The sequence below is a fragment of the Balaenoptera musculus genome, chromosome 6 (genome assembly GCF_009873245.2).
Source record: "Balaenoptera musculus isolate JJ_BM4_2016_0621 chromosome 6, mBalMus1.pri.v3, whole genome shotgun sequence".
Classification (NCBI taxonomy): domain Eukaryota; kingdom Metazoa; phylum Chordata; class Mammalia; order Artiodactyla; family Balaenopteridae; genus Balaenoptera; species Balaenoptera musculus.
The window spans coordinates 10,713,412-10,726,131 of NC_045790.1; the positions used below are offsets into that span (position 1 = coordinate 10,713,412).

At 53.4% G+C, this 12,720-nt stretch overlaps 1 protein-coding gene across 1 annotated transcript in view; it reads left to right on the plus strand.

The window, feature by feature from the left end:
• Positions 1-3,360: 3,360 nt before the first annotated feature.
• The window catches only part of LOC118896326 (scavenger receptor class A member 5), an 82,494-nt gene continuing 73,134 nt past the window's right edge, over positions 3,361-12,720 (plus strand). The window contains exons 1-2 of the mRNA XM_036854114.1: positions 3,361-3,679; positions 7,495-7,615. Coding sequence (XP_036710009.1) covers positions 7,501-7,615 — 115 coding nt within the window. The 5' untranslated portion in view covers positions 3,361-3,679; positions 7,495-7,500. The remainder of the gene's footprint in view (positions 3,680-7,494; positions 7,616-12,720) is intronic.

The window sequence follows — 12,720 nt, forward strand, 5'->3', positions numbered from 1 at the left end:
TGCAGAAGTTTATTCTACTCTCCTTCAGTGTAATCACAGTTTCATAATACCATCTGGTGGGAAATGCCTATTATAGATGCCTTCTGCCATTGAATGGAAGCAAGCTTTTTGGACCACGCTGATTTCAGGTGGCAAGAAGGTATCATCGTGGGCTTCCCTGGTGGCGCAGTGGTTGAGAATCTGCCTGCCAATGCAGGGGACACGGGTTCGAGCCCTGGTCTGGGAAGATCCCACGTGCGGCGGAGCAACTGCGCCCGTGCGCCACAACTACTGAGCCTGCGCGTCTGGAGCCTGTGCTCCGCAACAAGAGAGGCCACGATAGTGAGAGGCCCGCGCACCGCGATGAAGAGTGGCCCCGCTTGCCACAACTAGAGAAAGCCCTCGCATAGAAACGAAGACCCAACACAGCCATAAATAAAAATTAATTAATTAATTAAATATAAACACTGGGTTCAATTAAAAAAAAAAAAAAAAAAAGAAGGTATCATCTGAGCTATGAGCTGCCAGAAAGACTCTCATCCACTAGAAGACATGCCTCCCAGGTCATTCCTATACTTTGCTATCAAATGTCTCCTCGCCTGTTCGGGCAGCTTTATTCATAACAGACAAAGATTGGAAACAACCCAAATGTCTATCAAAAGGAGAATGGATAAACAAGTTGTGTTCTACACATATAATGGAGTATTACTCAGCCAAAAGGAAAATACAAAGAACAAACTACTGCTATGTGCACTGATATGGACAAATCTTAGCACTATAAGAAGTGAAATAAATCAGGAATTAATGAGAGAAAGTCATGTCCTTTGCCTGAAGCTACTGAGTTTAAAAGGCTAAGCTTTATTCCTCCTGCAATTTTAGAGTTTAATAGTTCTGTACCCACTCGTGGGTCTCACATGCAGAGAACGAGACCCTTCCATGTCTGTATCATCAATTACCAATGGTAAGGAGAGGCTCAGCCAATAGCCTGGGCTGCATTTGGGTCCCCATCCTCCCTTTCCCCTATGGGCAGGGCACACCAGTATAGGAGTGTTAAAAAAAAATGCTTTGTACCCTCCTACACTGTTGGTAGGAATGTAAATTGGTGAAGCCACCATGAAAAACAGTAAGGAGGCTCCTTAAAAAACTAAAAATAGAGTTACCATATGATCCAGCTATCTTACTCCTGGGCATATATTCAGAAAAAACAAAAACTCTAATTCAAAAAGATACAAGCACCCCAATGTTCACAGCAACACTATTTACAATAGCCAAGATATGGAAACAATTTAAATGTCCATCGCCAGATGAATGGATAAAGAACATGTGGTACATATACACAATGGAATATTACTCAGACATAAAAATGAATGAAATAATGCCATTTGCAGCAACATGGATGGGCCTAGAGATTATCATACTAAGTGAAGTAAGTCAGAAAGAGAAAGACAAATACCGTATGATATCACTTATATGTGGAATCTAAAATATGACACAAATGAACTTATTTACGAAATAGAAGCAGATTCACAAGACATAGAAAACAAATTTATGGTTACCAAAGGGGAAAGGGGGTGGTGGAGGGATAAATTAGGAATTTGGGATTAGCGGATACACACTACTGTATATAAAACAGATAACCAACAAGGATCTACTATATAGCACAGGGAACTATATTCAACATCTTGTAATAATGTATAATGGAAAAGAATCTGAAAAAGAATATATATGTATGTATAAATGAATCACTTTGCTGTACACCTGAAACCCTGTAAATCAGCTACACTTCAAAAAAAAAAAAAAAAAGTCTTGTTTCACGTAAGTAGGGCATCACCAGGGTCTCACCAACCAGGGCATTTATTGCTAATATATACCTCTCCACAGTGAGATCCCTGGACATAACATTTTGAGCACATTTCCTGCTGTTTGTAAGATGACATTCCCAGGAATATTGGTGACTTGATGGGTGACTGAAACACACTCTTTTTCATCAGAGGCAGTTAGGGGAGTTGTTCGGGGCACAGACTACAGTCAAACTGCCTGGAGTGGAATCTAGCTCTGCCACGTACAGGTTGCTTGACCTTGGACATACTGCTCAGTTCTTCTGTCTCAATAAAGTGGGAATAATAGCAGTACCTACCTCATAGGGCTACTGTCAAGGTTAAATGAGTTAATATATGAAAAGCACTTGGAATTGCCTAGCGCAGCGTATATATTATGAAGTGGTTTTTTCTCACCTCTTCCTCCCCTCCTCCTCCTCCTTCTCCCCATCCCCCTCCCCTCCCCTCCTTCTTCCTCTTCCTTCTCCAATTATTATTATCATCATCATCATTATGATATAATTACTGGGTTTTTTTTCCTGTAAAACGGAGTCTTGGAGCCTCACATTGTAGCTGCCTGCCAGGGACGGTCAGAAGGTGCAGTCACTGCAAATGACGAAGACATTTGTGACTCAGCTGTGGTTTGCTGGCTGCACGGTGGGGAGAGCTGAGCCTTGGCAAACTATTCTCCCGTACGAGGTCTGACCCTCAGGGGTTGAGGCTGAGCTCGTAACCAATAAACGGGAGCGTGTTCGTGAATGTCACCTCAGAGCTCTGTGCCCCAGGCAGTGGGGGGTAGGACGGTGTACACATAAACTGACCATGTGCCTTGGTTCAGACTATTCTGGGAATTTCCCTGATGTCTCTGCCATCACCACCTCAACCTGAAGGTAATTACCCCCTTAACATTTTGGTGAAATCTCCTTTTCTACACGTAATCAGTTATGCTTAGGTTTACACTAGGTTTACAGTTATCTGTGCCCAAGCCCACCTCTCAGCCTGGACTGCAGCCCCCTGAGGCCAGCGGGCTCCTCTCACTCACCTCTGTATCCCAACCTTTGCACAATGTCAGTGCTCCAGAAATGCTGGCTTCCTTACTGAGCTGCATTGAACTTGACTTTGGGAAGTTCCTTCAGCACTCCCAGAACCCTCTTCTGAATCAGGCAATCTGGGTCCTTTATGGGTGGATGTGACTCCAGGAAAACACAGAAAGTAATTCTAAGCTAAGTTTGGTGAATGAACCGAGCAATGCCAATTCCGTCCTATAAATAAATTTACAAGGCTGGTTTTCTTGCGCGGCTAATAAGCCAGGTCTAGCTGCCATTCCGCTAGAAGCGTTCCCAAAATGCCTTGAGCAGGGCCTTTAGAACCAGCGGGTGGAGTCCCCAAGACCAAGGCTGCTCTGGACCCAGCGGGTGTTCCTGCGTGGGGCTGTAATGCTCAGATTGGCCACTAGAGGGGGGACGCGTTCCAGACCCCATAGGAGCCTCGCAACTGCTCCAAGAACTTTATAAAGCCCGGCGGCCAGAGCAGCTGCAGTTCACAGCTCAGACAGTACCTCGCAGAGCCGCTGGTGCCTCCACAGAACATCTCCCGAGCGCTGCCCAAGGCTGACCGAGGCGGGGCACCAAGACAGGGACTCCCACTTGGGCACAAGGTTGAGTCTTGCCTCCTGACCTGATCCTCCTGGAGAAGTGACCCCCGAGACCCCGGGCACGGTGCAGCCTCTTTCTATAAGTCCATCTGGATTTGGCTGGCAGTGGGAACGAGCTCTGAGGGGCTGCCTGGGTCTCGGGGTGGTGGTAGCAGCCAGCTCTCCAGCCACCATGGCAAATGCCAGGAACTGAGGGGACGGTCGCTGCAGCCTCACTGGGGGCCCTCAGGTGAGTCTTGGTGCTGACTCTGTCCTAGCACCTGGGCATAGCTTCCTAAAGGCAGCCAGGGGACACAGGGCGCTGGGTTTGAGCATCCCCAGGATGTGGAGCGTGGAGGTGCTAGTGCTGGGCGGGAAAGTCCTAGCTGTCAGCCTGGGGGATCTGCTGGGCCCTCATCCAGCTGCCTGGGCTGGTGGGTGTGAGCCCGCATTTGGGAGCCAGAGGAAGCGATCGCTTTAGTGGCAACTCTGCCAGGCTCATGTCACAGCTCCAGAGCCTATTCAGGGAGCAGATGGGACAGGTGACAGGCCCTTTACGTGTGTGTGCGTGCCTGCAGGTGTGTCCAGTGGTGGAATGTATGAAGGCAGAGCTTATTTATAAACCATTTGTGCCTCTCCAGCTCTGGGTTATGATTTAGATGAACTAAGTACCGTTAGAGGAGAAAAGGGCTTAAAACCGACTTAGCGATTCTGTCTCCAGAGAGGGCCACATTCAGGGTGATCTCTATTTAGTTCTGATGCGTTACGAGCCCTGTAGAGTTAGATGCTGGAACCCAGCAAGGCTTGGGCCACCCCCGCAGCGGGAAGAATTGATTGTATCCCGCTGCTGCCCAGAGGGGGACTTTTAATATCAGGCTCCAGCTCTCAGCTCTGGCCTGCATTCGTGATTGCCTTTCGCACAGGGATCCAAATGGCATTGTTTCTGGGACTGGCTAGGCGGGAGGGTGGCCTCAGGAGCCCAGGGACCCCTGTACCTGGCTGCTTGGCAGGGTCAGAAGATGCTGAGGGGCTGTTGGTTCTCACCAGACTCCACCCCCGACTCCCTGCATGCCCCTGTCCATACAGCCCTCCCACATGCCCTGTCCCACACGAGGCTCGCTGGGACCAAGTGGCTAGCAGATGTGCTCTTCCCATCACAGAGGCGATGGCCTGAGGCTGAACGAGCTCAGCTGATTGGGCCAAGTTCCCCAGAGACAAGAAGTGGAGCCGGGATGGGACCCCGTGTCCTCTGAGCCCGCACTCCCCACAGGTCCCTTTGGTGTCTCCACCCTGCCTGTGTTTCTGTGGCCCTGGTCCCCTCCCTTCCAGCTCTCTTGGCTCCAGGTCACCTAACCTGGCCCTCTTCACTGCATCACTTTGGGCCCGAAAGGGGGCCACCAAAAGGGACTGACACATGCTTCCTGGACAGAGCAACTTGGCGCTAAGCCAGTGCCCCGGGTGGGAAGCCTCACCCTCTCTGACACCCATCGGTTCTTCCCCTCTGGGCCTCGGTTGGCTTATCTTTAGAATGGGAATATGACAGATCGATGCCACCTGCCTCCCTCACAGGGCTCCTGGGAAGCAGAGAGATCCTAAACGCAAAGGGTCTGTACTTGGGGGGCCGCATGCACACGGGTGTGGGGCTGGGAGGTATTGCTGTGTCGTCACCGCACTTGGCAATTAGTTGCACAGGCTCGGCCCAAAGGCTATAAGACCAATGCCGGGAAGGTCCAAATTCCTGCCCCCCATTCCCCAAGAAAGAAAAGCAGCCCCAGATAAAACCTGGGGCAGACAGAACATTCTTAGGTTTCATTCCCAAGTAGCAAACATTAGCAGCGCCGGCTGAGCACTTGCAATCTCATGGCACTGGCATCTGGCCTCCAGCTCAGCCCCTTTCCCCAGCAGGCTCCCCAGGGCTCCTGCTCCACCAGCTGAGGGGTCGGGAGGGGCCGCCCTACAGACACGTTCCAGATAATGCGCTGGGCATTCCAGCTGTGATCCAGGAGCTGATGGGCAGAGAGGGAAGCTGGTCCAAGCCCGGCTCCACACCTCCACCCCTGGTTCTCGGAGACCCCACGGGCTCTGGACGGCAGCTGCTGTTGCCTTTGGCAGAGAGAGGGTTCTCTCTCTCAGAGGAGACACCGGCCTCCTGCTTTGCAGCTCCCCAGGACTGAGGCCAGAGGGCGGGGTGCCGCACGAGCGCTGTGAAACGAGGGAGGGTCCCCTGTAGCTTAGCATCAGTGGATCTGCGCAGGGCCGCACCTAGAGGCCCTCCCTGGGTGGAGGGCTTAGACGGAGGGCCAGCGTCAGGAGACTCGCAAACTGGGCACAACTGCAGCCTGGAGAAGTGGGGCCGGGAGCTGTCTCTCCAGGAACCCCGGAGGGCAGGCAAGAGAGACGCTGGCAGGGCTGCGGGCGCCCCTCCACCCTTCCCTCCCGCTGGCTGGAGGAAAGGCCCGCAGGGCCTGGGAACACCCTGAGTGTGTGCGCCTGCGTGTGTGTGTGCATGCGTGACCATGTGTGCGGGGCAGACGGCATCTCATTAGCTGAAGTCAAGAGCAGAAGGCCCAGCCTCCTGGGCCAGCGGAAGGACAGGGGGATGGCAACTGGCCAGCTCTGGCCTCCTCTCAGCCCTGAGGTCAGAGGTCTCTGGAGAGAAAAGTCAGGCTGTGAAAATAGGGGATTTGCGTCTGCTGTGCCTGGCAGGGGGGTCTGGCCATTGTCCCTATTTACTGGAACAGGGTGGGTGCCTCCTTTCCCTTCAGTCAGTGGCCACTGTCCCCCCACTGCCACCTGCCAGGCCCTGTCCCCTTCTCACAGCGGTAGACGCCTGGCCAGGCTCTCTGGGCCTCAGGGTTGAGTTGGCTTCACGCTGGGCCTGGGACCCATCCATCCTCCCCGGGGGCTTTTATCTTCCAAAGAATTCACTTTTTAAAAGTGGATTTTGGGGTTCAATATCCAGATAGTCAAAGAGCATCAGAACCGAAAGTCAACATAAATCAATGGCTAGAACTGAGCAGAAAGTGGAGAGTCATTTGCAAAATCACCGAGCGTATATGTGGGAAAAGGATATTGAGTATTTTATGTAAATAAATACTTTGTGGTCTGGTTCCGCAAATGATTTCTTCTTATTACACAAAGAATGCAAATGTATCACAGAAAACCCAGAAAATCCAGCAAACAAAAATAAGCACAAATCCCCACAATCCCAACCAGAGTCCTGTAATACACGTCTCACCCAGGGAAACCCAGAACATCTCTGAATATCATCTTTCCCGTCACATACTTGGGACATGTGTAGATATTACAAAATGGGATCACATTGTGCACACTTGTGCAAACGGGGCTGGTTCATTTCAAAGAGCATACACAGCATTTCCCCATGTTGATGGGACATTCTTGGCATTCCATGGGGTCCCCTCCAAGCCCCAGCGATCCAGCCTCAGGAGGCCATCGGACACCAGGGCCCTCCCCAGTCTAAGGCTGCCCAGACCTTAGTGTCTGGGGGACCTCACTGAGGCCACCTGCCCCTTGGGCTCCCATGGGGGTGAATCCCTTCTATGGTCCCCTGAACCCAGCCCTTCTGACTATGCCAGCCCGGCCAGGTTTGGGAGCAGTTCTGGTCTTAGCTGTGTTGGCTGGTGGTCCCTGTACCCCATTTTATGTCTAGTTTCCCCCCATTTCCAACACAGAGCAGAAGCCCAAGTCTCCCTCATGTGTCCAGGGCTCCAGAATCTTGGAAACTACTCTGCTTGGGTCAAGAGGGTTGGCTCCCCCCAGCCCCACCCAGCGTGGCCCTCGGTGCCCCCCAGCGCAGGGCTCCAGCCCCACCCAGACCTATGAAAGGGAGGGGTTGGATCCCATGGTCAGAAAGGTCCAAAGGGCCTTGGCCTCCCCACGCCAAGGAAGTTGAGGAGGGAATTGGGGACCGGAGGATCCGGTGGTTGCTGCCTGCTCATGAGGGAGGTTCCCAGCGCTCAGGCTCAGGGTCACCGCTCATCTGTGTCTCCACCCACAGCTTACGTCCTTTCTCTCCCCCCTGCGTCCTCCCTTCCTCTCCTGCAGGACGCGATGGAGAACAAAGCCATGTACCTGCACGCCACCGTGAGCGACCGTGACTCTGGCTCCATCTTTGAGGAGCCCTTTGATGGCAGGAGCCTGTCCAAGCTGAACCTGTGTGAGGACGGTGAGTGCCTCTGGCTCGGTCTTAGGCGCGAGGTCAGCCCTGCCCCCTCCACCCGATCCTGGCATTGCCCCAGGGTGCTGGTGACCCCCCCCACCCCCCCCGACTCACACACACACATGATACTGCATAGGTTGAAATGCGTGCTTGGAAAGGTCTTTTCTCATTCATGCATCTCAACACACCTGTGTGACCAGCAAGATGAGACGCATTTTACAGATGAGCTAGCGGAAACTGAGAAAAGCATTAAGCATCACATAGCTCGTCAGTCATAGAGCGGCCCCAGCACTGAGTCTCCTGACTCCTAGGGCAATCCTTTTGCCTCTCTGCCATCCTCTCCTATGGGTGAGGCTGGGGTCACGCAAAAGGCAACTGAACCAAGAAGCCCAGACCCTCTCGGGCGACGAACCTCCAATGCACTTCCTAAAGCGTTTGCAAGGAGGCACTCTCCAGGTGCCCATCCTCCCCTGGGACTGAGGCCTCAGGTCATGGCACAGGAAGGGGCCCCATCCTAGTGACCCAGACCGCACTGCACCTTTGTGGGCTGGTTATTTGCTAAAACTCTGGAGATTCAACGGATGCAGTTTCCTCTAGAGGAGCTCAGAGCACCTTGCTAACAGCCAACTCCTGTGCATCCAGCACAGAGCTCGATACTTAGTAGGTGCTTAATAAATGCTTATTGCCTGAATGAATACATTCCTCTTTGCAGTGAGTATAGGAGATGAGAGCTTCATCCCCACTTCAAAGATGAGTAGAAGGAAACCCACAGGAGAGTTTTGTAAAAACTTATGGTCAATGAGATGGAAACAGGCTGCCTTAGGGTTCTCCAGAGAAACAGAAGCATGAGGGTGTCTATACACACAAAGAGACTGATTATGAGGAATTGACTCACATGGTTATGGAGGCTGAGAAGTCCCACGATCTGCTGTCTATAGAGTGGAGACCCAGGGAAGCTGGTGGTATAGTTCAGTCCGAGTCAGAAGGCCTGAGAACCAGAGAAGCCAGTGGTGTAGATCACAGTCTGAGGGCCGGAGAGGATGAGATGATATGTCCCAGCTCCAGCTGTCAGGCAGGAAGCAAAAAGTGAATTCCCCCACCTTTTGTGCTACTCAGGCCCTCAACTGATTAGATGAGACCCACCCACATTGGGGAGGACAATCTGCTCTACTGATTCCACCAATTTAAAAGCTAATCTCATCCAAAACACCCTCATGGACACCCAGAAATTATGTTTAATCTGGTTACCCTATGGCCAACCAAGTTGACATATAAAATTAACCATCCCAGATGCCTTTATTCAACCTTTTTCTCAAGCACCATGTTTCACTGTGGTCCACTCTGCCAACTGCCTTTGTCTTGAAATTACTCAAAATTAGAAATGACTCCCCCTCATTCAACCCCATCTTTCCTCCCATGAGGTGCTGAGTGTAGGAAGGGAAGTTGGATGGCTCAGAAAGGCAGGGATTAGGGATTGTCTCAGGAGGGAGAGGAGACAGGAGATTTGGGCTCTTCACCTGCCCTAGTAAACTACCCACCGTCAGAGCCCTTCCTCTGAATTCCAGTCGACAACCACATTTTGAGGACCCACCATGTGTCAAGCTGTGGGTTAGGTGCCAGAGATGCTCCAGAGAGAAATTAAACCATCCTTGCCCTCCAAGAGCTTCTGAACCCAGTGGGAGGGACTGGCATGGGGACAATTACCCACCATGTAAAGGAGGTAAAAATATGTGTGATTATTAAAGTCAAGCAGGGCGAAGCCTTTCTGGTAAAGGCCTTGAAGACTGAATACAATTTTGTAAGAGAAGAGGTAGTTGGGGAAAGGTATTACCAGCTGAGTTGCACCAGACAGGCCAGTGTTTCTGTTAAGTTAACGACACCTGGGAAGAGAGGAAGGCCCGCAGGGAGCTGGGTCACTACCAATGCTCAGCTCTTCCCCATCAGTACATCAGCAAAGCCAAGCTGGCTTTCACATCCTTCCTCCACCCTCTCTCCCCACTGGCCCATCAGTAAAGAGGCCGGATTTGGCAAGAAACAACTGGGGTACAGCTCAGAGGGGTAATTGCAGGACCACCAGGGCCATCCTGGGGTGCCAGTGGGGAAGGGCATGGCAGGGGTGGGGAGAGGCCTGGGGGAGTGTCATTGGGCCATGGTCCCCCCTTCTCTTGACCTCATCTTACCTCCCCTTTTCTGAACCTGAGATTAAAAAAAAGGCCATTTGGACCAGAAGGACTGAAAAATAACAGTAACCCCAGCCATGGGGAGATCTGGTCAGGGGGCAGTTTTAGAACCAGGCCAGCAAGTGTCCCAGGGGTCACCTGAGCCACAGCACCCCGTGAAGTGTGGACAGCAGAGGTCGGAAGATGTAGGCTGGCTCTTCCCTTCCCTGTCCCCCCGCCCCGGGGCATGTGACCTGATGGGCACGTCCCCTCTCTGGGCCTCAGTGTCTCCATCTCAGTGCTCCACAGGGGCAGAGGGGGTGTCTCTGAGCTCCCATCCAGTCCTAAAATTCTGTGCACAGAAACAGACTTGGATGTTGTATTTGCGGTGTGGTCCTTTTAAAACCTAAGTTGGAGCAAAGCCCAGCAAAGGCTCCCACGCTGAAGGGAATAAAAACCCAGGCACTGACTGTGGCCAAGGAGGCTCTGACCCTCACAGCGGACCTGCTGGCACGCTCTACCCGACGTACGCTGCCCCCAGACCCTCCAGGCGTCCCCCTGACCTCCTTCTGGTCTTAGCTCAAATCTCACCTCTGCGTCAGGGCTTCCTGTCCTCCCCTGCACACCCATTTCCCTGCTTCTCTTTTTCCTTTTTCACCTAGTCCTAGCCTCCTCAACACACTGTATCATTTTCTTATTTATCATGTTTATCATTTACTCTCTGTTCCTCATGGGAAGAACATAGGCTGGACCAGCGCAGGCATCTCTGTTTTGTTCATCAGTGTCTCCCAGCCTGGTGCACAGCAGGTGCTCCTAAGTATCAGTATTTGTTGACTGACTGAATGAGCGAACTAATGGCTGAGCAAACACAGGAGTCCTTGAAATCTAAAGGTGGCAGAACAAATAAATTCTAAACCTGATTTCCACATCGTCTGGGTCTCCTCCACGCTTCATTCCTGGACACCAGACATGGGGCCGGGGGTGGAGGGGTGGCCGTGAAGACCCCGGAAAGACTGGAGTGTTGAGATGAAATCACCACCTAAAGGCTCCTAGGTTTCTGGTTTGATTTTTTTCCCCTTCCCTCTCATTTCTAAGAGGAAAATGGTGAGCTCCGACTTGGGGAAATTCAAGCCAGATTTGACCTGTTTCCCCGGCACTTTGCTGCTTTGATCCTCATCTCTGCAGAGTAACAGGGGAGGGGGGAAGGGATGGGGCTGGTAGGGGCGGAGGGAGGTTGATGGGAAAGCAGAGGTGGACAGAGGTGGGGACCCTGCCAGCCAACCCCCTCGCCCTGCTCCGGGCCTTGAGTAAATGAAAGCAGTGTTGTCTGCTAGGCCTTGTAGGGGCTCCAAGTCCCTCCCAGGATTTTCCCCTTGAAAGCAGGGAGATGGGAGGCGAGGGGGTGCCTCCTCTTGGCCCTGGGGATCTTGGGATCAGGGAGAGCAAAGCTGCAAAACTGCAGGCTAGATATGGAGGTTTGACTCAGGCCTTAACGCAGGTGGGACTTTAAAGACAGGGTGTAAACACGGTGTTATTTACAGGTCCCTCCCCCCTCCCCTCCTCTGCTCTCCCCTCCCCTCGTCTTCTCTTCTCCTCCTACCTGCCCCCATCCCTTCCCTTCTGTTCATGCGCCAGGTGAGAAGGAAGCTGAGGGGCTATTACATGCCCGCTGTGACAGGCTACCCTGCCCCTCTCCCGCATGGTGCCACCCACATCCTTCCAGGCTCTCTCCCTCGCACCCCTGCTCCAGGGTGACACCTTTGGGACCTCTCCATCCTCTGCACCCCTTGGCTGGGCCACCTCTCAGGACCCCGCCGCCTCCTTCCTGTGTCTGAGCCCCGCTGTGGGTGGGAAGACGCCCAGGCAGGGGGCCTCCTCACCTCCCGGGCTCCAGCGGGGAAGAGCACAGGCTCCACCTGTATGGCTGGAATTGCTGGGTGGGCTCGTGGCAGAACGCGACCTCCAAGGTCTTCCAAGAGCCAAGCCCACTCTGACCTCAGGGCCCACCAACACCTCCCTTGGAGCAGAAACCCAAACGGGGGCTGTCTGGGCCTGCGACCCCTCCTCACCCCCCCCTCCTCTGTGCCCCCCCTCCCCTCCCCCTCCCCCTCCCCCTCCCCGGTCCTGCCTTTCTCTTCCCGCCAGGACAGCTGAAGCCTCTGCAGTCTGGCGCCCAGAGGCGGAGGGCTGGGCGTGGGTGGTGTTCAGCCGGGCCTGACTCCTCCACGGCCCTCTCCAAGGGCCAGAGAGAGGTGTTAGTGTCAGAAAAATATTGCAGTCACGCTCACCCCGTGGCCTCGGGCCCTCCACCGCGCTCCCAGCATCATCCATCGGCCGCAAATGGGAGGCTCGCAGAGGTAATGAGTTACACATGCTCCTGGCCGCGCCCAACGCCTGCAAGCCAGGCCGCTTGCTGAGTTTAGGGCCTGAGCTCCCATTCCTGCGTCCCTGCCCCATAAAATTAAATTATTCTCCTAAGGGAGTCCCCACATCTACTTTCTCATCCATCAAATCTCCCTGGTTCATCTGGCGTAGCTGAGGGCTGCCGGGCAGCTGGCCAAGGGTGGGAGTGGATTTCCTGGGAGGGTCTGGCTGGGGCCTCACAGAGGGTCCGGCCCTCTACAGGTTGGAGAATCCGGCACTGAAGCAGGAGAATAGCAGAGATGTTAACTCATGCGGTGCCGTGGTGCGCTCAGCTCCCCCAGCTCACTGGGGGCTGGTGGCCAGGAAGGATCCTGGATCTCTTGGGCCCCAGAGACTGTCCCTCCACAAGAGGGGGACAGCCCAGGGAGGTGCCAAGATGTTGAACTTTGGCAGGTCTGGGCTCGGCGCGGGGTGTCTTCTGTTGCCCCTCCATTCCCACCCACTGCCACTCGCTGCTCTCTGCCTTGTGGGGAGCGGCCCTGGCAGGACGGGGAGGATGGAAGATGGGAGGTTGCGTGTTTATCCCCA